Source organism: Clarias gariepinus, chromosome 14 (assembly GCF_024256425.1).
Source record: "Clarias gariepinus isolate MV-2021 ecotype Netherlands chromosome 14, CGAR_prim_01v2, whole genome shotgun sequence".
Lineage (NCBI taxonomy): Eukaryota > Metazoa > Chordata > Actinopteri > Siluriformes > Clariidae > Clarias > Clarias gariepinus.
In genome coordinates this window covers 27,278,733-27,305,460 of record NC_071113.1, presented here as the reverse complement: position 1 = coordinate 27,305,460, position 26,728 = coordinate 27,278,733, and the positions used below count along the sequence as shown (strand labels likewise).

At 37.4% G+C, this 26,728-nt stretch overlaps 1 protein-coding gene across 1 annotated transcript; it reads right to left on the bottom strand.

Annotated features, from left to right (window-relative positions):
- Positions 1-5,258: 5,258 nt before the first annotated feature.
- On the bottom strand, positions 5,259-26,237 carry LOC128540851 (alpha-N-acetylgalactosaminide alpha-2,6-sialyltransferase 1-like). The gene is made up of 9 exons (XM_053510842.1): positions 26,116-26,237; positions 25,711-25,975; positions 25,463-25,625; positions 10,261-10,429; positions 10,003-10,141; positions 7,109-7,212; positions 6,331-6,414; positions 6,079-6,178; positions 5,259-5,444 (listed from the first exon to the last, which is right to left on the bottom strand). The coding sequence occupies exons 1-9, from the start codon at positions 26,208-26,210 to the stop codon at positions 5,259-5,261; spliced, it is 1,305 nt and encodes a 434-aa protein (XP_053366817.1). The 5' UTR covers positions 26,211-26,237.
- Positions 26,238-26,728: the final 491 nt, after the last annotated feature.

The window sequence follows — 26,728 nt, the reverse complement described above, 5'->3', positions numbered from 1 at the left end:
GTTGTGGTACAAGATAAATAATCTTAAGATTACTGAACACTGAACAACATTGCGATGGTAACAGTAACTCCTTTTATAGCAAACAATATGTTAGTGTAGCGGTGTGTAATCTGCGTTGTGTCATGAGAAAAAACCTCAATAACCCGACATTCTTGCCATCATGTCCTTGTTTATTGAATCTGGACAACACAAACAGACAACCTGAGGACTTGTGCAGCAATTAAAACAGCGCCTGGCAGCAATGCGCTAACTTCTACGTTGCCGAGATAATCCATCCCAACTCACAGGTGTGGCATATCAAGGTGCTGATTAGACAGCATGAATATTGCACAGGTGTGCCTTAGATTGCACACAATAAAAGGCCACTCTGAAATGTACAGTGTGATCACACAGCACAATGCCACAGATGTCGCAACCTTTGAGGGAGCGTGCAATTGGCATTCTGACCGCAGGAATGTCTACCAGAGCTGTCTCCATCCACATCCAACCGGCCTTACAAACTGCAGGCCACGTGTAACCAACCGTGGACCTTCACATCCAGCATGTTCACCTCCATGATTGTCTGAGACCAGCCACCCAAACATCAACAGCTACAATCGAAAGAACCAAGGAATTTCTGCACAATCTGTCAGAAACCATCTCAGGGAAGCTCAGCTGCATGCTCGTCATCCTCATTGAGGTCTGGACCTGACTACAGTTCGTCGTCGTAACCGACTTGAGAGGGCAATGGATTGAGGGGGCTTCACGGATGAGTCTTGGTTTTCACTGTTCAAGGCAGATGGCAGACAGCATGTGTGGCGTCGTGTGGGTGAGTGGTTTGCTAATGTCAATGTTATGGATCGAGTAGCCTATGGTGGCGGTGGGGTTCTGGCATGGGTAGGGATATATTATGGACAACAAACACATTATGGAGTGGACCAACATTTTACTGCCTACAATCAACAACCTGATCAACTCTATGCGATGGAGATCTGTTGCACTTCGTGAGGCAAAGCGTACTCAAATAAGTCTATGTGTCGAAAGCAACCTTCATGTTCAAAGCCATCCTGATGTTTCACCTGAACAAGTGCATGAATGAGCAATGGTTACAATTACAATTTAGTCATTTAGCAGACGACCTTCTTCAAAACCACTTACATTTTTATGTGATTATACATCGAACAGTTGAGGGTTAAGGGCCTTGCTCAAGGGCCCAACAGGTGGTCATGGCATTTGAACCTGGGACCTTCCAAACTGTAGTCCAATGCCTTAACCTGAGCTAGCACCAACCCAAGGGTTGAGTAATGTGTGCATGGTAAACTCTTATACCGACGGTTTGTGACTGACGAAGTAAAACAAGTTTCAAAGTATTTAATACCCCTCCACCTGGTGCCGCTACAAAATTATGTCACTGTTTGGTTTTAAAAAACAAAGCATAATGCTGTACCTATGTGTTTTTCACCAATAATTTTAAAATATACCCATCATACAGTCAGAAAATAGAATAGATAATTGTAAGTACTAAGATGAGGCAAAGTGAGAAGTTTTTTTAATAAGTGGACTTGGAGAAGGTTTAGGTGCCCTAAAAACAAACAGTATGCATCTATAGAGGATTCAAAGCATTAACTAAACATATTTGCACATACTCTACAAACATTTTGAGCTGTGGGAAACACACTAAGAAAGTACCTCCAGACCATTACAATTATCCCCTTCTTCATAAAATTTATTTGTTAGCATGTTCATTCTAACATTCTCCTGGTGCATGATTTTAAACAAGTTCTCCAAGTCTGATAGACTACTAGTCTGGTTCTATTGCATTATTTAATATTAGGTTTTAATCAATCATTGGTTTGATATAAATCATATACGGAAACATTTATAGGACCCAGACTATTAGGGCACCCTATTTACACACACACATACTGATCTCCCATAGTATGAAACTTGGTCTTAGAAGGTTTTAAAAGATGTACTGACACAGAGCGGAGGTTGCGTATAGATGTATGTAAGGTAATTTGTTTTTTGAGAAAGGGAGGGGCATCCCGATAAATGCACTGGTAAGTAAGAAGGCCAACCTTGTATTCAATTCTGAATGAATCAAGGATCCAATGAAGAGATTTAAGATTGGGTGTAATATGGTTGTACTGTATTTACGCCCTCTCACCAGTATCTGAGCAGCACTGTTTTGAAGATACTGCAGCTTTTGAAGGATTTTTCCAGTAGTCCCGATGAGGAGTGTATTGCACAAGTTCAGCCTGAAGGAGACAGACGCATGGACAAACCTTTGGGATCTGCAAAAGTGAGTGCTGGACGCAATTTAGCAATGTTCCGAGGTGAAAGTAAGACGTCTGAAACAGATGGTTGATATGAGCCTTATACGTCAAATAAGAGTTCAGTTTAAGCCCTACGTTAATAACAGATGTTAACAAATGGGATATTCTGACCAGAGAAGGTAATACTAGTTATGTTAGATGTCCTAACCTGGTGTGGGGTGCCTTCAGAATAAAAGCCTCAGTCTAAGAGCTGTTCAGCTGCAGGAAATTTTTGGTTGTGACTTGTGTAAAACAGTATTTTCCTCCAATTGTGACGTCCTGAATTATTTTCATGCCTTTCCATACTTTGGTACTTTGTGTGTTTCCACACTTCTGAACCACTGCAACTGCAGGTATTAAGGTGGCTCTAGTTTGTTGATCGAAGGATCCAGGTTCGAGACCCGCTGCTGGTGGCTGAAAAGTCTTAAAAGTATTGACATGGAACTTCTGTATGAAGGGTAATGAGAGACTCCAGGTCCCACCTCCACCTTTTAACTGCCTCTCTCAGGCATTTTAGTTGTAGCTGGAATACATAGTGGTGACACAGTTTAATGGACAGGAGTAGCTCAGTGGTTTACTGTTGGATTTTTAATTGAAAAGTTATAATACAAAAAAGAAATTTCAATTTACAGTCCAATGGCTAACCACTGACAAGCCTTTATTATTTTTTTAGTCAGAAATGGCTTTCAGCTTGGAACTCTTGGATGCTGTTTTTGCAAAGTCTCTTCCTTATTGTTGAATCATGGACACTAAACTTAACTGAGACAAGTGTGGTCGGCAGTTCCTTAGATGTTGTTATGTGTTCTTTTATGAGCTCCTGGATTGTTCTGCTCCGGCCACTGCTGGGGAGGTTCACCACTGTTTCAGGTTTTCTTCATTTGTGTATAATGGTTCTCACCATGGTTCACTGGAGTCCCAAAGCCTTAGAAATGGTTTGGTAACTGAGTGCTACAGTACATATCAGTTACTTTCTGTTTTATGTCTATTTTTGATTTTTATCTTAATGTGTTGCTTTTTGAGATCTTTAAGTGTGATTTTCTTTGTTAGACAGGTTGTACTCAGGTTGTACGTAGCTCTGGGTGTGGCAAGTGAAGTTTTACTCAACTTCGCAGTAAATGTGGTTAATCACGTTTAATTCATAAGTTAGCATGGGAGCAATTACCTTTTCACATAGGGCCAGACAGGTTTAAATAGCTTTTTCCTTTAATAAATGAAATCAATATTTTAAAAATGCATTTTGTATTTATTCATTATATTTGTGTAATATAAAATTTTGTTTCATGATCTGAATCATTTAATTGTTATCATTATCATTAAATGTTATTATGTTATCATTAAAATAAAAAATATATAAAAAAAACTAATTTAAGTATGAGAAATTTTAAAGTAGAGAGTTTGTTCTAGAGTTCTCTAATTCTGACAGACTGCCGATTTCACGAAGCCCAAAGAAAAAAGTCGACTTGAGTTGGGTCTGGTTGTGTTCTATTATCTAATACTTATCACTATTGAATCAATCTTTGATTTTTGAAACTTTATTAATGATCCAGTATTTCCCACTCATCACGACAGGCCGAATTATTTCGATGCCTTTCCAGACTTTGGGACTTGTCACAGCCTATCTAAATATTGTTACTGACCATGTGCTTTTCTTGATCGACACAATATACACATAATGGCTACTATCGCATGATAATCTGCTGTGCAATCATATCAACATGAACCAACACCAAGTTCATTATTTGCTTAAACAGGTCAAACATATTTGCATGCTTTAACATGCATTTCACAAATATAGGAAGTTTAAAAAAAATTACAGTAAGTTACAGTATATATTTTTACATAAACAAATATAATATAATAATTATATGTTGATATTTTTGAAAACATTTTAATTACATTAGGTTGGAACTGAAACAAAAATATCCAGATTTTCCATATTATCATCCTTGGATCCTTTAATAGAACAAATCTAACCTGCAACCTACCAAAAAAACCTCAGCCCACTGACTGCCCACATCACACCTCGAGTAACCCAGAAATCTAAGCTCCACTCACAACCTGTAAAAAGGATGTGAAACAGATCTTCCAGAGACAGAAAGAAAAAGCACCTCACCGAGGGCGAGTCTTCCCCCTCCTAACGAGCTGTCCTGTCCTCCTGTACAGACAACACTATGCTTATTAGACTCATCCAAGATGGCGACGCGCCTGCCTATCGGCAGAAGGTGGATCGTCTGGTGCAGTCAGAACAACCTGGAGCTGAACATTCTCAAAACTGTGGAGATGACAGTCGATTTGAGGAGACAGCCTTCAACACTACTCCCCATCACAATATTAAACAGCCCTGTGTCAACCATGGAGTCCTCCAGTTTTATACTGTATCAGCTGTAAAAAGCACCAACATGTTACTAAATTCTTATACTTATTTCTAAATAACTGTTATTTGCACAAATTGAACATCTGGTACTGTCCTGTATATTGTGTAAAAGCAGCACCATGCCTCCTACATCCTACGGCACATTACTACTACTACTTGCTATTTTGCACTACTTATTATAGTATATGTGACGCACACAGGGCTACTCGGCCAACCACCAAATCCCTAACCCCCCCCAACCCCCCCCCCCATCTTTTTTTAGCGGTGCAATTTTTTCTTTGAACTGTGTATTGTGCTTTGTCTACAATAAATGTAAGTTGATGTTTATGTTTATTGTTTTATGTGGGTCTGTACTTTGAGAGCCGGAGTTAAACTCATTGGCAATAAAATCTGATTCTAATTCAACTTCAAGAGCTGCAATAACTGGGAAAAAAATTAACTAAAGTAACATGTTTAAACTGTTCCACATTGACCTATTAATTCTAAAGCCATATTATAATATCAAAAAATGTAACACATTATACAAGTACCTGAGTGAATGTAATGAATATTTAGTAATACATAAACTAAAGAAGTCCGGAGATCACAGTCTAGTCTAGGTCTTTATCTCTTTGGTAAAGATTGATGATTCCAGCATCGTGCAGTTTTTTCCAAGTTTTTATCTCCACATTATAGTCATGATTGACATAAAAAATAACCCGTGTTTTTGTGGTTCTGTCATAGTAATAGTTGGGGTATTTTCTGTGGTCTTCAGTGATAAATCCATACACGTCCACCTGAATTACAACAAGGAGAGAAATGAGCTGTATGATAGGCCAAGAATAGCAATCAATAATTGATCATTACAGAAGAAGAAGAAGCATGGTGTTAGAATGACCATAAGAACTATAATAAGGAATATATTCTAGAAGACATGTTCAAAAGAATAATAACACCATGCTTTAAAATAATATGGTACATAACAAACAAAATAATAATCATTTGACATTCTAATAAATGACATAAAGGTCAGCACAATAAAAAGTACATCATTCTTTCTCATTCTTCTTCTTTATAATAATAATAGTAATAGTAGTAGTAGTAGTAGTAGTAGTAGTAGTAATAAATATAGTTGCAAGCAATGATGAGTGGGCTCAAGCACCCTGCACCATTGCCCCAGGGCGCACTACACTACCTGTATGACTTTTGCGCGTGTTAAGACCTACAAATAGCCATTGCACCACACAATGTGCAGACTTTACACACTATGGGGCCTGGGCCCTAAATATTTGTCATGTCAACTGTGTGTGTGTGTGTGTGTGTGTGCGTCTGTGCATGTGTGAGAGTGAGAGATCTAGTTTAGAACAGTCATCTGCCTAATCTGTAATGAAATAATATTAGAGCTAAAATAAAAAGTAAATAAATGCTTACTACGTCACAGGTGTGAAGAGCTAAGAACAATGCGAACGCTCCATTGGTGGGTCTGTAGAAATGCCAGGATGATCTATTCAGAGTTTCAGATGGCATAAACCTGAAATAAAAAAAATAGATAAATAATCTGTATAAATGTAATATTACTATTAAGAAAAAGCTTTCTTTATTCCCGAAAGAACTGCTTTGTTCCTACTAGTCTTTAAAACGTTATAAACAATGAGAAGTGCATAAAAGTCTTTTTCTTCAAACCTGTTCCGGATGTATCTTAGAAAGTCAGGATGAAGCACATAAAATGTATCCTTTTGGAAGCGGTTGCTGTAGTACGTCCATGGTCTGAGTAAGAAAAGCTTCTTTAGGAACACTTCATGGCCATTTATTAGGTATTTATGGCCATGTACAGTATTTTGTAATTAAAGCAGCAGGAGAATTTCACAGGTACAGTAGGTGCCAAAAGTATTAAGACTAGATGCATTATATTTTTCCCAGTACACAAACCAGGTGATGTCACTAATTAGTTTAAGCTAATGTGGAACTGAAGCTCACCTATGGTTCGGACGATCCCAGGTTCAAATCCCACAACCACCAAGTTGCCACTGCCTCAACCCTCAACTGCTCGGATGTATAATGAGATTTTTTTTTTAAAGTAAGTCGCTCTGGATAAGAGCGTCTGCCAAATGCCTAAATGTAAATGTAAGCTAACTGAAGAGTTGAGCTAATGAACTGAAAAACTGGTAAACACCGGCTCCGTGGGAATGGTGTTCAGCTTCTAGAGCGGAGAATGGTGAAGACGACAGCAACAATCAAGATTATCTTGTCAAAATATTATTTTGATTACCATTATTTTATGTCATTAAAAGCTGAATTTTAATTCTAATTTTCTGTCTCAATACTTTTGGCCACCACTGTGTGTACTCAGTAACAGAAATGATCAATTAGGCCTAAATAATTAATGCTATAAGCCTGTAAAATATTTGCCAGCAAACTTTATACAATACAAATAGTACAGTGTGTAAGACTGATATCTTACCTGTATCCTTTGTAGGAGCCGTTTGTCATTCTCTTTTTCTTCAAGAGGCCTTCGATCCACTCAAAATCTCTCTGCCCCTCTGGAATCAGCACATATATAATCCCCTTTGGGTTTAAATGAAAATCATTTAGTTTAATTACAATAGATTTTATTATATGAACACATTTAAACATCTATGATTAGTTTAAGCTTGTCATAAAGTGTTGAGTTAAACTTCTTCTAATACTTTTTTCAAGTCAATAAAAGACTTTTGTTTATATGAAGACACAGTTTATTTTTCAAGTGCATGTCGTTTCATTTTCACAAACAAATAATTATTTTGACAAATAATGTATATTCAAATGTAATATAGAAATTTCTAAAAGTGATATTCAGGGTTCATACTTATTGAACACACAAATACATAAAGATGGTAAATCGAAATGTTAATACTAAAATACATTAAAATAACTTCTATTTTAAAATGCCATTAAAAAAGTAATTATTCAATTCAAATAAATAAATTAAGTGGATTTTTGGATGCTAACCTAAGGAAGAGGATTAGATCTGTGCATTTAGCCAAACAAACAAAATATATTAAGATATTAAGAAAAAAACTTTATATAAACCCATTAGCCAGCAAATTAAAACTGCCTGCCTGGTATTGAGTAACCCCCCCTTGTGCCAACAAGCCAGCTCTGAGCCATGGAATATAGATTTCACAAGACCTCAGAAGGTACGCTGTGGTATCTGGCACCAAGACTTTTAATTTTAAGATGGGGCCTCTTTTGAGTGGAAGTCCTGGAGAACGAGTCAAGACCTCCAACCGTCTTGAAAAAACTTGCGCAGTGTGTCAGGACAACATGACCCTTTGGCCCACTTAGGGTGGGGTCCCAGAATGGCACCGGTCGGCTCGTCGTTTAAAGGCAAAGACAGTCTGGCGGATCTTTGATCTTGCGTTCAGCCACGTTCTCCAGCATCAAAAAATGACGGCTTGAGCAGAAGGGACCAAGTTCTCCTTCTCCTAAGAGAGGAACAGGGGAGGCTGGTATCCGAGACGGCAATGAAAAGGTGAGAGGCCGGTGGTCGATATGTATTCAATCCACGGGAGCATCCAGGTGCAGGAATGGGCCTACTTTGAGGTCATCCATCAAATGGCTGTTTCCAGGCCCGAGTTGGCTCGCTCCATCTGGCCGTTAATCTGTGGATGATACCCCAATTTTCGAAACTCGATTCGTGCCCCCATTCCAGGACACAGGGTCGTTCTCCCTCCGGTTTGCTTGTTGCTGTCTCAGGTGGGTTGGGATCCAGATTGAGTGCAGTCCTGACTTGTGACTCAAAGTCCAGTAGTGCTGCCCCAACGAGGCATTGCGGGGGCAAGATGATGGCCTCAGATGCTTGATCCTGGACTGGAAAGAACTGATGGGAGAGAGCAGCTCTCTGATTCTGAGGGAAGGGTCAGCTTGTAGGAGAATTGGGGCCAAGGTAAATCATTTCTTTAGTTTACAAAATGCCCTGTTCAGTTCAGGCAAATGGGAACTTTACTGAGGTCATGGAGGTAAGTGGCAGAGGGAAGTAAACAGTCTCTAGGCAGCTGCGCTTGGGGTGCCCCTTCGGCCGAAGCTGGCCGAAGTTGTTGGAGTGGGGAAAGTGCTGGCTCTGACCTGAGGTTGGTTAGGGATGCGGTGCGTTCTTTTGTCACGTGCTATGCAGTGCAATAGATACAAAAGAACAAATAACTCAAACTAGAAGATTCAAGGGAAGAACTGCTCAATTCTGTTTCCTGTTTAATGCATTGCATAGCGTCTATGGGAGTCACGTGACAAAAGAATAAACGATTCGGACCACAAGATATGAGAGGTGAGCTGCTCATTCTGTTTATTAATATGTCCTTAGCTGCATTATAATATTTTCATTACTGAAACTAGAGCCAAAATCTGTGCATGTAGACATGTTGGGGTTCTGTTTATTGAAAATGTAACATTATATTTTATTTCTGATCAAAACAACGAAATTACCTAAATGATAAAAAAAAAAAAAAGATTTGTACATTTTAATGGAGAAAAATTCCTCCATTTTAAAGAATTAAGTCACAAAATTAATCCAAGCTTCCCATTGAGGGCAGTGGTGGCTCAGTCGGTTAAGGCTGTGGGTTACTGGGTTACTGATCGGAAGGTCGGGGGTTAGAGCCCCAACATCGGCAAGCTGCCTCTGTTGAGCCCTTGAGCAAGGCCCTTAACCCTATCTGCTCCAGGGGCGCTGCAAGCTCTGACCCCAGTTTCCTAATTGGGATATGCGAAAATTAAGGGGCAGTGGTAACTCAAAGGGTTAAGGCATTGAGTTACTGATCAGAAGATCGGCGGTTCGATCCCCAGCTCCACCAGGTTGCCACTGTTGGGCCCTTGAGCAAGGGGCGCCGTATCATCGCTGACCCTACGCTATGACCCCAGTTACGCTGGGATATGCGAAGAAGCAATTAATAAAGATTAATAAAGTTCTAATTATTATTATCACTAGTTCAGGTGTGTGTGAGCAATAAGTGAGCGCACAGGGAGAAAAAACCCGGAGTGGAGTTTAGGGTCTGGAGGTACTGGGTTGATCTGGCTGGCTCGTGAAACCATCTAAGAACAATCTTACTTGCTTACTTGATTAATGGTAGTACAGGTTTAATAGTTTGCATTTAAATACACAAATAAAAAAAACTGATGAAGAAATATTTAGATATTAATATTTAAAGGAATATGTGCAAAAGTTGAAGAATACATTGAATTAAATCATACATACATACTCACTCACCATCTATACCCCTTTATCCTATATTCAGGATTCAATTTAAAAAAGAAGCAATCAAATACAATTAAAAAAAATTTATCAGATGTTAATATTGTTGGTAAAAAAAATAATCAAGCGCTTACCTCATCATGTGGAATGCTTTTGAAGCCATACTTTTCCAGGATTTTAAGCGACTGGATTAAAGCGAACGATGTGTGTACATACACTGAGGTTTTATTTCCGACATCCCCCTCAAAGCCTTTAGTGACTGCTCCGTTCACTCTGGTCAAAACAAACATTTCAGATAAGCTCAATATACGAACACTTACTATCAGTGTATTTTGGAATCCTGCAAATTAATTGACAGTAAGAAAAGCAGGTGCTGAGGGTACTTCTCTGACCGAAAGACGTAATCATGGGAGTCGATCTCTTTGCCCATTCTGGAGACGTTGAGGATGCCACTGGTGCCGACTACAGCGCAGCGAATACATCCATCCACTGAACCAGTGGGAACTGGTAAAAGCTGGTAGTGCTTGGGTTTCGGGATCAAATCGACTGCCTTTTTGATGTCTTTAGAGAAACTCAAATGAATAAAAATTTTAATTATATATATATATATATATATATATATATACACACACACACACACACACACGCACAGTAATGCAAAAAAAATCAGGAAAAGAAAAATATGTATGATGTATATTATTTTAAAATCATATTAATATTACCATATTATAATCATAATGATATATGATGTATATAATACACTGTCTATATACAGTATATCAAATTATTATTTTGTTTTAAAATATTTATATAAGTTTTTATTTTCCTGCAGTGTGTAGACTGACTATATACAGTATATACAGATTAAAAAATGCAGTTCTTTAAAATTCTTTAATCTGAATTAGTAGAACTTTTAATAGTCCAATTGAACATGACCATATGGTGGTGCAGAAAGTACATTAGAGAGGGCATGTATTATTATAAATTAAAAAAATTTACCTAAAGACTGACTTGGATACAGATAAAAATTACAAATACCGATATAGGTATGCATTAGTTAATGTTGAAAAAGCTAAAATATTAAAATTGTACTGTCACAGAAATCGAAGGTCATTTTAACATTTCTTTAAAGAAACCTTTTTAATAAACGACGAAAAATAAGTAATCTTTATCAAATTAGGCTTAGTGCTTGAGAAGGAAAGAACAATTAAATAATCCAGAACTTTTTTTGACATTATCAGAACCATAAACTAGACCATAATATACATGATACTATACCCTGATGATGTTTACAAGGCAGAACACACACTTACTGCAGCCAGTGAATATTTTACGATACATCCTGAATCTTTTTTTTTAATATATATATCAAACTACTCACCAGTATATTTATATTCCATGAACCCAAACGGGTTGTTGAAGTGCGCGAGACGGTTCCATTCGCTCATATTCAGGTGACCTTTGTGGAGCCAAAGCTGGATGTTCCACATCACTGCATGTTGAAACTCTTCGTCTTTGGACTTCTGGAGAGACTTTGAACAGACCTACAGACAGTAATGATGTGTTACACATCCCAAAACAGCAGTAAACCACAGATTCGGCTTGGTAAAAGTAAATAAAAATCACACCGGCCGTCGTGCTTCACTGCTTTGCATATAAACATCCTCGAAATCCCATTTGGGGAGCTTGGTGAAATTTTTCTCATACAGGATGGGAATAGGGGTTATTTCTGTCTGAGGTTTAAGCTCTGATGTTCCTAAAGTCAAACGATGCTCTGACATTTCCTCTTTTCCTGAAGACAAATTCAACGAAGGTGTTCCAGAAATGTTGATACCTTCATACCGTCTCAGAAATAATCTCAATTTCCTTAAAGGAATATTGGTTGAGTGGTAACTTGAAGAGGACAGAGAGAGAGAGAGCTACATGAGTCTTTCTGAAAGTAACTCTGCACAGTCAGGGATAAGAACTGATAGATATATATAGGAGATACTTACTTTATAAATATCAAACATCATCTTAAACCAGGTAACATAATTCACAACATATACAAAACACATACATTGACGTACCTGGGCCATTGTACCGAGATCTTGTTCCAAATTACGACGTAAATGAAAGCACAGCAAAAAATAAATACAAAAAGAGAAACCACTTGGCTCCTCATGGTTCAGAATTGTCTTCGCATGAGGCTTGTTTAAATATAAGGGTGTTTGAAGATGAGTGGCTTTACTACTGTCTTGACAGTACATTACACCAATGCAAATTTGTAAAAAGGGGCGTCACATTGTTATAAATATTGTTTAAGCCCACTTTTTAACGCATGTAATATCACAATATTTGTTTAACAAATGTATTTAAATTTGTCTGGTAACTTAGTTACCCAGTGTATGTCAAGTTATATGGAAATTTGCACATGAACTTCTGCTTCAAACTCGAAAAAAGCCATTAGCCAACTACAGGGGACACAGGGATCAACTCTGGAATCACTTTTTAATTCTTGTGTTTGACAGCTTAGCAGGTTACACAACAATTGTTCAAAGTGGATTCAACTAGAGTGGTCGATAACCTTAAATGAAAAACCACAAAGAAAGAGGTACATCACTACTTTTGATAAACAATAGTTAAATAAAATGTAAACAAATACTACAACAAAATAAGCTTAACGCATACTATTCCATGAACTGCTTAGCAAAAATACACGACATCATGTTAATTTTTTTGTAAATACATGGAAACTACACTTAAAAAACAATCATAGCAGAACATAAGTTACAGTTTCTCTCTTGTATCGAGCACTAAGCGTTTTTGTAAGTCACTGTGGACAGGAGCCGACAAATCCCTTATACAAACCTAAATGTAAATGTCACACTGCTAACTTACAGGATTTTGATTCAGATGCAATAACTGAATTTTATGTAAACATGTTTAATTAATATAAGTATTTATTAACATATAATCATACACACTGACATGCAAGACATATATACATAGACACCCATAGTTTATTAATGAAATGTACTGTATGCACTAAAGTCACTATTACTGTGTATCAGCACAGTAATAAAAATAATTCATAGTTAAAATTTACTATTTGTAGGAGGAGGTTTAGGTGCCATAAAAACAAGCAATATGTACCTATGGAGGATTTGAAAAGCCTTAACTAAGTAAATTTGCACAAGCACTAACAATATTTTGTGCTGTGGGAAACACACTAAGAGAGTACCTCCGACCATTACTATTATTCCCTTCTTTATAAATTTTTCTTGCTGGAATTTTCAATCTAACATTTTGAACCTTTAGTTGAAAGATTGTTCTGGTCTGAATGACTACAAGTCTGGTATGGTTTCATCATTTAATGTTAGGTTTTAATTAATCATTGGTCTGAAATCAATCATATAAGGAAATGTACATAGGACCCAGATTATTATGCCACCCTATTTACACACAGACAGAATTATGATATCTAGTGATACAAAGTTGTGACTTGTATGATCCAGTATTTTCCTCACATTGTGACATTCTGAATTATTTTCATGCCTTTTTATATTTTGAGACTTGATGTGTTTCCCCACTTCTGAAGTTAGGTTGTTGATCAGAGGATCCGGGTTTGAGCCCCACCCCTGGTGGCTTAATTGTAAAGTCTTAAAACTACATTCACCTAATACAAACCCAGCCACTGTAGGCAGTGCCAATTCCATGCCTGGTTTAAAAAAATGTAAAGGTTGCTTCAGGAAGAGTACCCAACAAACATGAATGAATAATCTCGGGTGAGGCAGTCTAGCATTCTCCTGGCATCCTCCAATCCTGGATTTGTCCATCAGTCCACATGTATCCATTGCTCTAAAGAACACTAGTGGCTTTGGCCCATGACTGGCATTGTGTGGCACTTGTGCACATGCTGAATACAAGAAGGTTATGCATTTCTTAAACTATCAGAACTGATGTTGTTTTCTGCAGAAATAATTTCATCCTTTCAAAGTAGAGAGATTGTTCTGAAGTTTTACAAATCTAACAGACAACTGATTTCAGAAAGCATGAAGAAAAAAGTCGACTGGTATTGGGTCTGGTTCTTTTCCATCATCTTATATTAGTTTTTAATCTTTGGTCTGAAATTAATCACATAAAAAAACATACTGTACCTATGACCCACACTAGTGGGCCACCCTATTTACACACACATAGAAATGTATAAATCTATAATTTCTACATCTAGAGATATGAGGTTGTGACTTGTATGCAGTTTAAATCAAAAACACACCAAGCTTTATTAATGATCGAGCATTTCCCATGAAGCCTTTCCCACTCATCTTCTATACCACTTTATCCTGTATTCAGGGTCATGGGGGCCTGGAGCCTATCCCAGGAGGCTTACGGCACGAGGCTGTGTACACCCTGGACAGGGTGCCTGTTAATATTGTGCTCTCATTTGTATTTATTTGTTTTTGTTTTTCCATTCTTGTGGGACAGGTAGTCACATGGCAAATTGTATGTCATGTGACCTAATCAGTGGCTGAATGAATGCCTATGCCTGTTCAATTAAAAGTATGCCAGGCAGAGCAACTGGGTGATAAGGAAAAGTACTACGTGTTTCGTGTGTTGTTTGTGTGTGCTCTGCTAACACGTTATGGGCCCAGATAACGTAACAGTTTGTGTGTAGTTAAGGCGGGTAAAAGTCATAACCGATACTGCATGTACCCAAGTTTGAATGAAACAAAATCTACCAACAATATGAGTAGAAAAGTAAAGGAAGCTGTAACAATAAGCCGCTGGTCAAGACTAGTCTTTGACGGAGATGAGAAGAATTATGAGTTATGGGAGACAAAATTTTTGGGCCACCTTTGTCTACAGGGACTAAAAGAGACTATTTTAAATGGGCCTTCTAACGAGGATGAGGAAGATATGGCGAGAAATGCTGAAGCCTATGCGGAGTTGATCCAATTCCTGGATGACAAGAGTTTATCGCTGGTCATGAGGGAAGCAGCTGATGACGGACGAGCAGCCCTTAAGATTTTGCGTGAATACTATGCTGGCAAGGGGAAGCCCCGAGTAATTAGCCTGTATACCGAATTAACTTCACTGCAAAAGTCGCCCAGCGAGAGTGTTACCCAAAATGTCATTAGAGCGGAGACTGCGATCACTGCGTTGAGAAATGCAGGTGAGAATTTGAGTGACAAACTTTTAACAGCAATGGTTTTGAAAGGACTTTCAGAGACATTTAAGCCATTTGCAATTCATGTTACTCAGAGCGATGATAAAATGACTTTTGCTGAATTTAAAACAAAGCTCAGAAGTTATGAGGACATTGAAAATATGCGAGCAACTGCATCTGAGGACAATGTAATGCAAGCAAGAGCGCAGCTCAGGACGAAAGCTAATATAGCTGAGCGCGGGGCTGGAAGTAGTGACATTGTTTGCTACAGGTGTGGCACAAAAGGCCACACAGCAAGAACATGTCAACGTAAACAGTGGTGCAATTACTGTAAAAAAAACCACTCACCGCGATGCAAACTGCAGACGAAGAAAGCAGCGAGATTCTGCACGGAAAATGTCATAGGGGACGGGTGACAAGGAGTATGTTTTTCGGGTAAGCGACGTTGAGACGCGAGATCATCATGCCAAGAGGAGAGGCCTAATGGTGGATGCAGGTGCAACTTCACACATCATCACGGACATTGCGAAGTTCAAGAGGGTCAACAGCAGTTTCAAGGCCAGCACACACTGCGTGGAATTGGCTGATGGCACCAGGTGCAACGGGGTCGCCAAGAACCGAGGGGATGCAGTGGTATGTTTGATTGACAGCAAGGGACGGAGCTTCAAAACAATGCTAAGAAACGCGCTATACATCCCAACATATCCACAAGACATTTTCTCTGTGAAAGCAGCCACCTCCAACGGAGCAACAGTGACATTCAGAGAGGGGAAGAACGTTCTGCTACATAGAGACGGTACCAAATTTCCCATACATGTGCACAACAAACTGTACTATTTGCACACAATAGACAATAATTGTGTTGAGAAATGTAAGAAATGTTATGACTTGCAGACCTGGCATGAGATATTAGGTCATTGCAATTATGAAGATGTAATTAAATTGCAGAATGTTGTTGATGGTATGGAAATTAAGAATAGAGGAGATAAACCTATTCCATGTTGTGAAGTCTGCATGCAGGGAAAGTTTGTTCAGACTAGGAATAGAAGGCCAGATGCAAGAGCCAAAGCAGTTCTAGAAATGGTACACACAGATTTGTCAGGGCCTGTAGACCCAGTGTCCAGAGACGGTCATAGGTATACATTATCTTTCACGGATGATTATTCCAGTGCGATATTTGTATATTTTTTGAAAAATAAGAGTGACACAGTGACCGCCACAGAAAAATTCCTTGCTGACATGGCTCCATATGGAATGGTTAAGTGTATGCGATCTGACAATGGTACAGAGTTCACCGGTAGAGAGTACCAAGCATTACTGAGTAGAAGAGGTATTAGACATGAGACCTTTGCCCCATACTCTCCACACCAAAACGGCACTGCTGAACGAAACTGGAGGACGTTATTTGACATGGCTAGGTGCATGTTAATAGAAAGTGGGTTACCAAAAACATTGTGGACCTATGCAGTCCAGACAGCTGCTATAGTGAGAAACAGATGTTTCAACACTCGCACTAAGCAGACATCTTACTTCATGTTAACAGGGAGACAACCTAACATTTCTAGGATGCAAAAGTTTGGGTTAGCGTGTTACGCTTACAAACATAACAAAGGAAAGTTGGACTCAAGGTGTGAGAGAGGCATTTTCATGGGGTATGATAAGAATAGTCCAGCATACATTATCTACTATCCTAATAGCAAGAAAATACAGAAACACAGACTAGAGGAGTTTTTATCCAAAATGAGTGCTGAGACTGATATAACACCAAGTGATGATGATGATTTTAAGGTCAGAGAATCTGGCAAAATCCCTGATGTTGATCAGCAAAGTACTCACAGACAGGCCACAGTAAGAGAATCAGTAGTGTGTAGTAACCAAAAACAAAAGGATGAGGATGAACCCGAACCTGAGCTAAGGAGAAATCCTGCCAGCGAGAGGAAAAGGCCAGGTTATTTAGATGATTATGTTTGTGGTTTTAAAAGTGATGTAATCAACATTGATTATTGTTACAGACTTGTATGCAATGTACCCCAAACATACAAAGAAGCTGTAACATCGGTGAATGCTAATGAGTGGGTTAAGGCTATGGATGAGGAGGTGCAGTCACTAAAGGAAAATAGGACCTTCACCCTGACCAACCTACTTGTAGGTAAAGAAGTAGTGGGGGGTAAATGGGTCTATGCAATGAAGAAGGATAGTGATGGAGCAGACAGATACAAGGCATGATATGTTGCCAAAGGTTACAGTCAAGAGAGAGGTGTGAACCACGATGAGACTTTTTCTCCAACTGCCAGTATAACTAGTATCAGAGTGGTGATTCAAAAAGTGGTACAAGAGAATTTGATTGTTCATCAAATGGATGTGAAAACTGCATATTTACATGCACCAATAGAATGTGAAATTTATATTGAACAGCCAGAGGGTTATGAGGTAAAATCTCAAAACGATGAAAGACTGGTGTATAAACTGGAAAAATCACTGTATGGACTGAAGCAGTCGGGTAGAAACTGGAATAGAATGCTGCATGAGTATTTATGTGAAATCAAGTTTGTTCAAAATCCTGCTGATCATTGTGTTTACATAAAGGTTACAGAAACTGAGAAAGTTTTTATAATCATATGGGTTGATGACTTGGTTATTGCAGCCAGTGATATGAATGTGCTTAATGATGTGAAAGAGCTGCTCATGTCAAAATTTAGAATGAAGGATCTGGGGAAGTTGACACATTTTCTTGGCATTGATTTTGAGAAGGGTGTTGATTGTAATAAAATGTCACAACACCAGTATGTCAAGAAAATACTAGAGAGATTTGACATGCACAATTGTAAGTCCAGAACTACGCCATGTGAACAAAAACTAATCTACACTGATGAAGCTGAGGTAATGAGTGATGTCAGAAAATACAGAGAGGCAGTAGGTAGCTTAATATACCTGGCAACATGTACCAGACCAGATCTGAGTTTTGTAGTAAGTAAACTGTCACAGTATTTTAACAGGCCATCTTTAGAACAATGGAATACTGTTAAACATGTCTTAAGATATTTAAAAGGCACCCAAAACAAAGAACTGTGCTATGGGAAAGGTGACAATGAGAAATTGATACATGCATACAGTGATGCAAATTGGGCAGCTGATGTAACTGATAGAAGGAGTATTACAGGTTACTGCATTAGCCTAAACAAAAATGGTCCATTGGTCTCATGGAAGACCAAAAGACAGTCTACTGTTGCACTGTCCACTTGTGAGGCTGAATATATGGCTTTGGCTGCGACTGTACAGGAGTGCTTATAATTGCTGCAAAACATTGATGGTCTGAGGTATGAGTCTAAGGTCTATGAAGACAATCAGGGTGCTATAGCCTTAGCAAAAAATCCTGTGAATAGACAAAGACGTAAACACGTGGACATTAAATACCATTTTGTAAGGTCTGCAATAAATGAAGGAAGAATTAGTCTGGAGTACTGTCCAACTGACAATATGGGTGCAGATATACTAACAAAACCAGCAACCAAGCTTAAGTTAATGAAATTTGATATGTTTATGTTTCGTGTATAAACCCTGGATAAAAATGATGAAATAACAATGTGAGAGCAATTGGGGGTGTTAATATTGTGCTCTCATTTGTATTTATTTGTTTTTGTTTTTCCATTCTTGTTTCTGTTACTTTGTGGGACAGGTAGTCACATGGCAAATTGTATGTCATGTGACCTAATCAGTGGCTGAAGTACTACGTGTTTTGTGTGTTGTTTGTGTGCGCTCTGCTAACAGTGCCAATTGATCGCAGGTGATGCCTTTCCAGACTTGTCACAATGTCACAGCCTATCTAAGTATTGGTACTGACCATGTGCTTCTCTTGAGCGACACAATTTACACATAAAGGCTACTACTTGCATGATAATCCACTGTGCAATCATATCAACATGAACCAACGCCAAGTTTATTATTGCTTAAACAGGTCAAACTTAATTGCATGCTTTAACATGTATTTCACAAATGTAGGAAGTTTTATAATTTTTTTTTATATAAAAGTTATATATTTACATGGTCATTTTATTTATTCTGGATTTTTTTTGAAGTAAATATAATATAATAATGATATGTTGTTTTTAAAAACATTTTTGAAAACATTTTAATTACATTAGGTTGGGCCTGAAACAAAAATATACAGACTTTCTTTATCATCATCCTTGGAGCCTTTAACAGAACAAATCTAACCTGCGACCCACCAGAATAGCCTCAGCCGACTGACTGCCCACATTACACCTCTGGTAATCCCACTATTACCGTTTAACAAGCACCACTCACAATCTGTGAAGAAGACGTGGAATGGTTTTTCCAGAGACAGAAGATCAGTCGCAGACGTGTCTTCCCCCTCCTATCCACCTGTCCTGCCCTCCTGTGCAAACAATAATACGTTTATTGGACTCATCTGCCTATCGGCAGGAGGTGGATCATCTGGTGCAGTCAGAACAACCTGAAGCTGAACACGCTTAAAACTGTGGAGATGACAGTGGACTTGAGGAAACAGCCCTTAACACTACTCCCCCTCACAATATTAAACAACCCTGTGTCAACTGTGGAGTCTTTCAAGTTTTTGGGAACTACCATTTCCCATGACCTGAAATGAGAACCCAACATCAACTCCATCCTCAAAAGCAGAGAAAGCACTTCCTGCGCCGAGTGAGGAACTCCGGTCTGCCACAGGGGCTGTGGATGCAGTTTTATACTGCAGTCAATGAGTCTATCCTGTGCACATCCATCACTGTCTACAGACCCCTTACACCCAAGAAACATAATCTTGTACCCCCTCTGCACAGAAACAAGTTAATGAATGTTGTGTATTTACTGTGTATAGGGCACTATATTAGCATGTTAAAACTTTTCCACATTGACCCACTAATTCTGTAACTAAAGCCATATCATTATATACCTGTATATATACCTGTCCTATATACCTATATATACCTGTCTGATCGATACCATTTTGTAGACCTAAATGGAGAACTGTCTGGTGTAATGTCAGTGAAATATGGGGTCCCACAAGGGTCAGTTTTAGGACCTCTGCTGTTCTCAATATACATGCTTCCCCTGGGTAACATCATTAGAAGACATGGGATTAGTTTTCATTGTTATGCTGATGATACCCAATTATATATCTCAACAAAACCAGACGAAATACCTAAATTGTCTAGATTAACCGAGTGTGTCCAGGACATAAAAGATTGAATGACCAATAACTTCCTTTTACTAAACTCAGACAAGACAGATATATTACTCATCGGCCCAAAAACCAGCACACAACAGCTTTCACAATTCAGCCTGCGTTTAGAAGGATGTACTATTACTACTCGCTCAACAGTAAAAGACCTGGGCGTAATATTAGACAGTAACTTGTCCTTTGAAAATCATATTTCCAATATCACAAAAACAGCCTTTTTCCATCTTAGAAATATCGCCAAACTTAGGAGCATCTTATCCGTATCTGATGCAGAAAAGCTAGTTCATGCATTCATGACCTCCAGACTGGACTATTGTAATGCATTACTAGGTGGTTGTCCTGCATCCTTAATAAACAAGCTTCAGTTAGTCCAAAATGCAGCCGCCAGGGTTCTCACCAGATCCAGAAAATATAATCATATAACCCCAATATTATCATCCCTGCACTGGCTACCTGTTCAGTTTAGAATTAATTACAAAATAGTATTACTTACATACAAGGCTTTAAATGGTTTAGCTCCCACATACCTAACCAGTCTTCTGAAACGCTATAATCCACCACGCTCCTTAAGATCACAAAACTCTGGACTTCTTGTAATTCCCAGAATTTTAAAATCTACAAAAGGGGGTAGGGCTTTTTCATATTTAGCTCCAAAACTTTGGAATGGCCTTCCAGACAGTGTTCGGGGCTCAGACACAGTTTCCCAGTTTAAAAGTAGACTCAAGACGCATCTCTTTAATCTGGCATACGCGTAACTCATTCCATAACCTCATACTCTAGTACATCTATCCTGAATGGCAACTACGCTAATTCTCTCCATCTGTTCTGTACTTTTCTACCCATCCCGAGGCATCTGGAGATTGTACCAGCTTCAGTAGATAAAGGCCAACCCTGTGAGGATCCTGAGGCATCCAGAGAAGGACCAGCTCCAGCTGAATTCTGCCTTATTATGATTGGAGCTACACATCCTGCTCCTGTGCTCCCAGTGATCCAGACCCCATCTGCCCTCTGCACCTACTGACTCCCTGTGCTGAACTGGACTTCATGTTAATTTAAAGAATTTCTGTTATATTGTACTCTCAGCTGCATAACACACATGGTGTTATATCATCTCTATCTGTTATCACCCAAATAAGGATGGGTTCCCTGTTGAGTCTGGTTCCTCTCAAGGTTTCTTCCTATTGCCATCTCAGGGAGTTTTTCCTTGTCACCGTCACCGTCACCCTTGGCTTGCTCATCAGAGAAATTTCATTCATTCATCTCGTTATTATCTAGACACATTTTTCTCACACATACACAATTTATTATCAATATTTTTTTATTATTATTAATTTTTTTTCTTTCATCTTTGTGAAGCTGCTTTGAGACAATGACCATTGTTAAAAGCGCTATATAAATAAAATTGAATTGAATTGAATATAAAAAAAATTATATAAGCATTTCACTGCATATCGTACTGTGTATGACTGTGTATGTGACAAATAAAATTTGAATTTGAATTTGAATTTAACATATTATACAAATACCTAAGTGTATATACTAAATATTTATTAATACATAAACTAAAGAGGTCCTGAAGTCTGGTTTAGGTCTTCATGTCTTTGGTAAAGGTTGATTATCCCGGCATCATGCAATTTTTTCCAGGTTTTTATCTCCACATTATAGTCATGATTGACATAAAAAATAACCCGAGTTTTTGTGGTTCTGTCATAGTAATAGTTAGGGTATTTTCTGTGGTCTTCAGTGATGAATCCATACACGTCAACCTGAATTACAACAAGAAGAGAAATTAGCTATATGGTAGGCCAAGAATAACAATTAATAATTAATAATTACATAGGAAGAAGAAGAATAATCATAAGAACTGTAATGTGACATGTTCAAAAGAATAATAATGTCATACATTAAAAAATATAATATGGTACATAAAAGACTAAATAATAATTATTTTGATAGTAATAAATAAAATAAAAGTCAGAACAATTAAAAGTACATCATTCTTCTTCTCATAATAATAATAATAATAATAATAATAATAATAATAGGATATATAATAAAATAACCAATATAGTAATATCAGTAATATATAGTAATATCAGTATTATCAAGTAGAAAAAGAATGGAAATAAAGACAGTAATGATTAGTTTATGATTATACAATTGATTGATTGATCATTGATTAGAGATCAAATTTAAAATAAATAAATAAATAAATGCTGACTATATCACAGGCGTGAAGAGCTAAGAACAATGCAAATGCTCCATTGGTGGGTCTGTAGAAATACCAGGATGATCTCTTTAGAGTTTCAGATGGCATAAACCTTAAATAAACAGTAAATAAATCTATATTAATGCAATATTACTATTAAGAGAAAGAACTGCTTTCTTCCTACTAGTCTTTAAATTGTTATAAACAATGAGAAGTGCATCAAAGTCATCATTTCAAACCTGTTCCGGACGTATCTTAGAAAGTCAGGATGAAGCACATAAAATTTATCCTCTTGGAAGCGGTTGCTGTAGTACGTCCATGGTCTGAGTAAAAAAACAGGTGATTAGTTTGAGCTAATGTGGCTGAAAACTGGCTCCGTGGCTAAGGTGTTCCGCTTCTGGAGTGGACAGCAATCAAGATTCAAGATCTTGTCAATCAATGTAATCTCTTGATTGTCATTATTTTATGTCATTAAAACATTGAATTTTAATTCAAAATTTCTGTCTCAATACTTTTGGGTGCCACTGTGTGAACTCAGTGACTTAGGAACAGGATCTTACCTTTGTCCTTTGTAGGATCCGTTTATCTTTTTCGCTTCGTTCAGGAGGTGTTCAAGCCACACGAAATCTCTCATCCCCTCTGGAATCATCAGATATATAATCCCCTTTGGAAATAAATGAAAATCATTTAGTTTAATCACTGTTGATTTTATTACAGGAACACATTTAAACAAACATCCATGATTAGTTTAAGCTTGACATAGACAGTTAAGTTAAACCACTTTTAATCCCTTTTTATTTTTAAGTCAATAAAAGAGTTTTGTTTATATAAAGACAGTTTATGTTTCATGTGCGTGTTGTTCCATTTTCACAAACAGATCATCTGTCAAATAATGTTGTATTGCTGCAGGTCTCGCGACAGGCAAACCCACAGTCAGCTGCGCCACGGGTTTCCAGTCAGGCAGGACCAGTGCCACCCTCTCAAGCTGTCACTAGGCAACGCTTACATGTGGATGGAAATTAAGGACAATTGCACTGAGACCTGGATGCATGGCTATATAGGTTCCCAAGACAAAGCAGTAGATGTCCGAGTTAGGAAGCACCAGGTTGTGGAGCGGTGCTCTGGTAGAGAGCGAAAAGAGAAAACTGAAAAAATACTGCATATTAAGATATTAAGTAAAAATATCTGACTGGATTGAGTAGCATCCCCTGGTGCCAATAAACCAGCCCTGAGCCATAGAGGATTTCACAAGACCTCAGAAGGTCTTCTGTGGTATCTGGCACCATTTCTAAGGAATTTCTTAGAATTATGACATTTTCTTAGAATTTTCCCTTACATTTAGGAGTAAATTTTAGTAAAGATAAAAATGATTCACGAAACATCTTAGCCCTAAAAACAGGCTCCTAAAGTAAAAAAATGTTAACGTAGAGAGGAGGTCTTTTAAGTGGCTTAAGAGTTTCTATAGCAGATGACAAAATGTCGGAAAGAAGAAATACTTTTCCAACACTAAACATAAAGCTAAAAGTAAACACTGCTCTTCTGTTCAATTTGGTTTTGTTTTACTTCCCTGTGTGTACGACAAAAAAATAGTCGGATTTTAATATTAAAATTAATCTCACATATATATCACTGCTTAATAAATTGTTAACGTCAATGGTTGTTAACAAACACAAATGAAAAAAAAATTTAATCAGATGTTAATATTGCTGGAAAAAAAGAATCCAGTACCTACCTCATCATGTGGAATGCGTTTGAAACCATACTTTCTCAAGATTATAAGTGACTGGGTTAAAGAGAATGATGTGTGTACATATACTGAGGTTTTATTTCCGACATCTTCCTCAAACCCGTTAGTGACTGCTCCATTTATTCTGATAAAAACAATAGATAAAGATCAGCCCAGTATACCAGCCCTCACTAGTGGTGTACTTTGGAATCTTTTTACAGGTAGCAAATCATTTCAGTAAGAAAATCAGGTGCTGAGGGTACTTCTCTGACCGAAAGACGTAATCATGAGAGTCGATCTCTTTGCCCATTCTGGAGCCGTTGAGGATGCCACTGGTGCCGACTACAGCGCAGCGAATACATCCATCCACTGAACCAGTGGGAACTGGTAAAAGCTGGTAGTGCTTGGGTTTCGGGATCAAATCGACTGACTTTTTGATGTCTTTAGAGAAACTCAAATGAATAAAAAATTTAATTTTATATATATATATATATATATATATATATATATATATATATATACACACACACACAGACGCACAGTAACACAAAAAAAAAATTTAGGAAAAGAAAAATATGTATGATGTATATTATTTTGAAATCATATTAATATTACCATATTATAATCATAATGATATATGATGTATATAATACACTGTCTATATACAGTATATCAAATTATTATTTTGTTTTAAAATATTTATATAAGTTTTTATTTTCCTGCAGTGTGTAGACTGACTATATACAGTATATACATATTAAAAAATGCAGTTGTTTAAAAAAAAATTAATCTGAATTAGTAGAACTTTTAATAGTCCGATTGAACATAACCATATGGTGGTGCAGAAAGTACATTAGAGAGGGCATGTATTATTATAAATTGCAGAAATTTACCTAAAGACACGCTGACTCAGATACAGATAAAAATTACAAATACCGATATAGGTATGCATTAGTTAATTTTGAAAAAGCCAAAATATTAAAATTGTACTGTCACAGAAATCGAGGGTCATTTTAACATTTCTTTAAAGAAACCTTTTTATTAAAGGACGAAAAATAAGTAATCTTTATCAAATTAGGCTTAGTGCTTAAGATTTTTTTCTAAGGAAAGAAAAATTCAATAATCCAGAACTTTTTTTTGACATTATCAGAACCATAAACTAGACCATAATATGCATGATACTATACCCTGATGATGTTTACAAGGCAGAACACACACTTACTGCAGCCAGTGAATATTTTACGATACATCCTGAATCTTTTTTTTTTAAATATATATATCAAACTACTCACCAGTATATTTATATTCCATAAACCCAAACGGGTTGTTAAAGTGCGCGAGACGGTTCCATTCGCTCATATTCAGGTGACCATTGTGGAGCCAAAGCTGGATGTTCCACATCACTGCATGTTGAAACTCTTCGTCTTTGGACTTCTGGAGAGACTTTGAACAGACCTACAGACAGTAATGATGTGTCACACATCACAAGACAGCCGTAAACCACAGATTCTGTTTAATAAAAAAAAACAAAAAATCACACCGGCCGTTGTACTTCACTGGTTTTCATATAAACATCCTCGAAATCCCATTCGGGGAGCTTAGTGAAATTTTTTTTAAAAAGGATGGGAATAGGAGTTATTTCTGTTTGAGGTTTAAGCTGTGATGTTTCTAAAGTCACACGATGCTTTGACTTTCCCTCTGTGGGTTTTCCTGAAGACAAATTTAATGAAGATGTTCCAGAAATGTTTCTTAGCATTACTTTGACTTCATCACTCCAAAAAAAATCCAACTGAATTAATTGGTATCTTTGAATGGAAAAAAAGAGAAAAACATGAGTGTTTCTGGTAGATATATCTGTAAGATACTTCCTTTATAAATATCAATCTTTATCTTTAATCAGGTATTATAAATCACAATATATACAAAAACACATCCATGGACATACCTTGGCCCTTTAACTGGGATCATGATCCAAATTACGACGTAAATTAAACTACAGCAAAGCAGAAATACAAAAAGAGAAATCACTTGGCTCTGCATCGTTCAGGTTTGTCTTGACATGAAGCTTGTTTGATCATGAGGGTGTGTGACAATGAGTGGCTTCAATACGGTCTTGATACGAGGACAAGAGTTTACGACACCACAGGAAATTTGTAAAAAGAGACGTTACATTGTTATAAAATACTGGCCCCGCCCATTCTTCAAAGGCATTTAACATGTGTATTGTAATACTGTTTAGCATCATAAAAAACACAAATATATCTTATTTAAACATGTTTTATTCATATATAAATACCGAATAAATGAACCACACACTGACATGCAAAAAAACATATACAAAAATGATTAAAAGCTATTTTTAAAAATTTACTTTATCCCTTACATGTCTGTGTAAAACAAACTGAACTGATATACCTAGTATGTTTTCTTTTCTGGACCAACCTAAATGTGACAGAAATGGAAGAATATGTTAGCAACGATTTACATTAATTAACATGAATAACCCATGCACTTCAGCACTGTTATGCAGTACACTATGGATGGGAACCAAGTCTAAA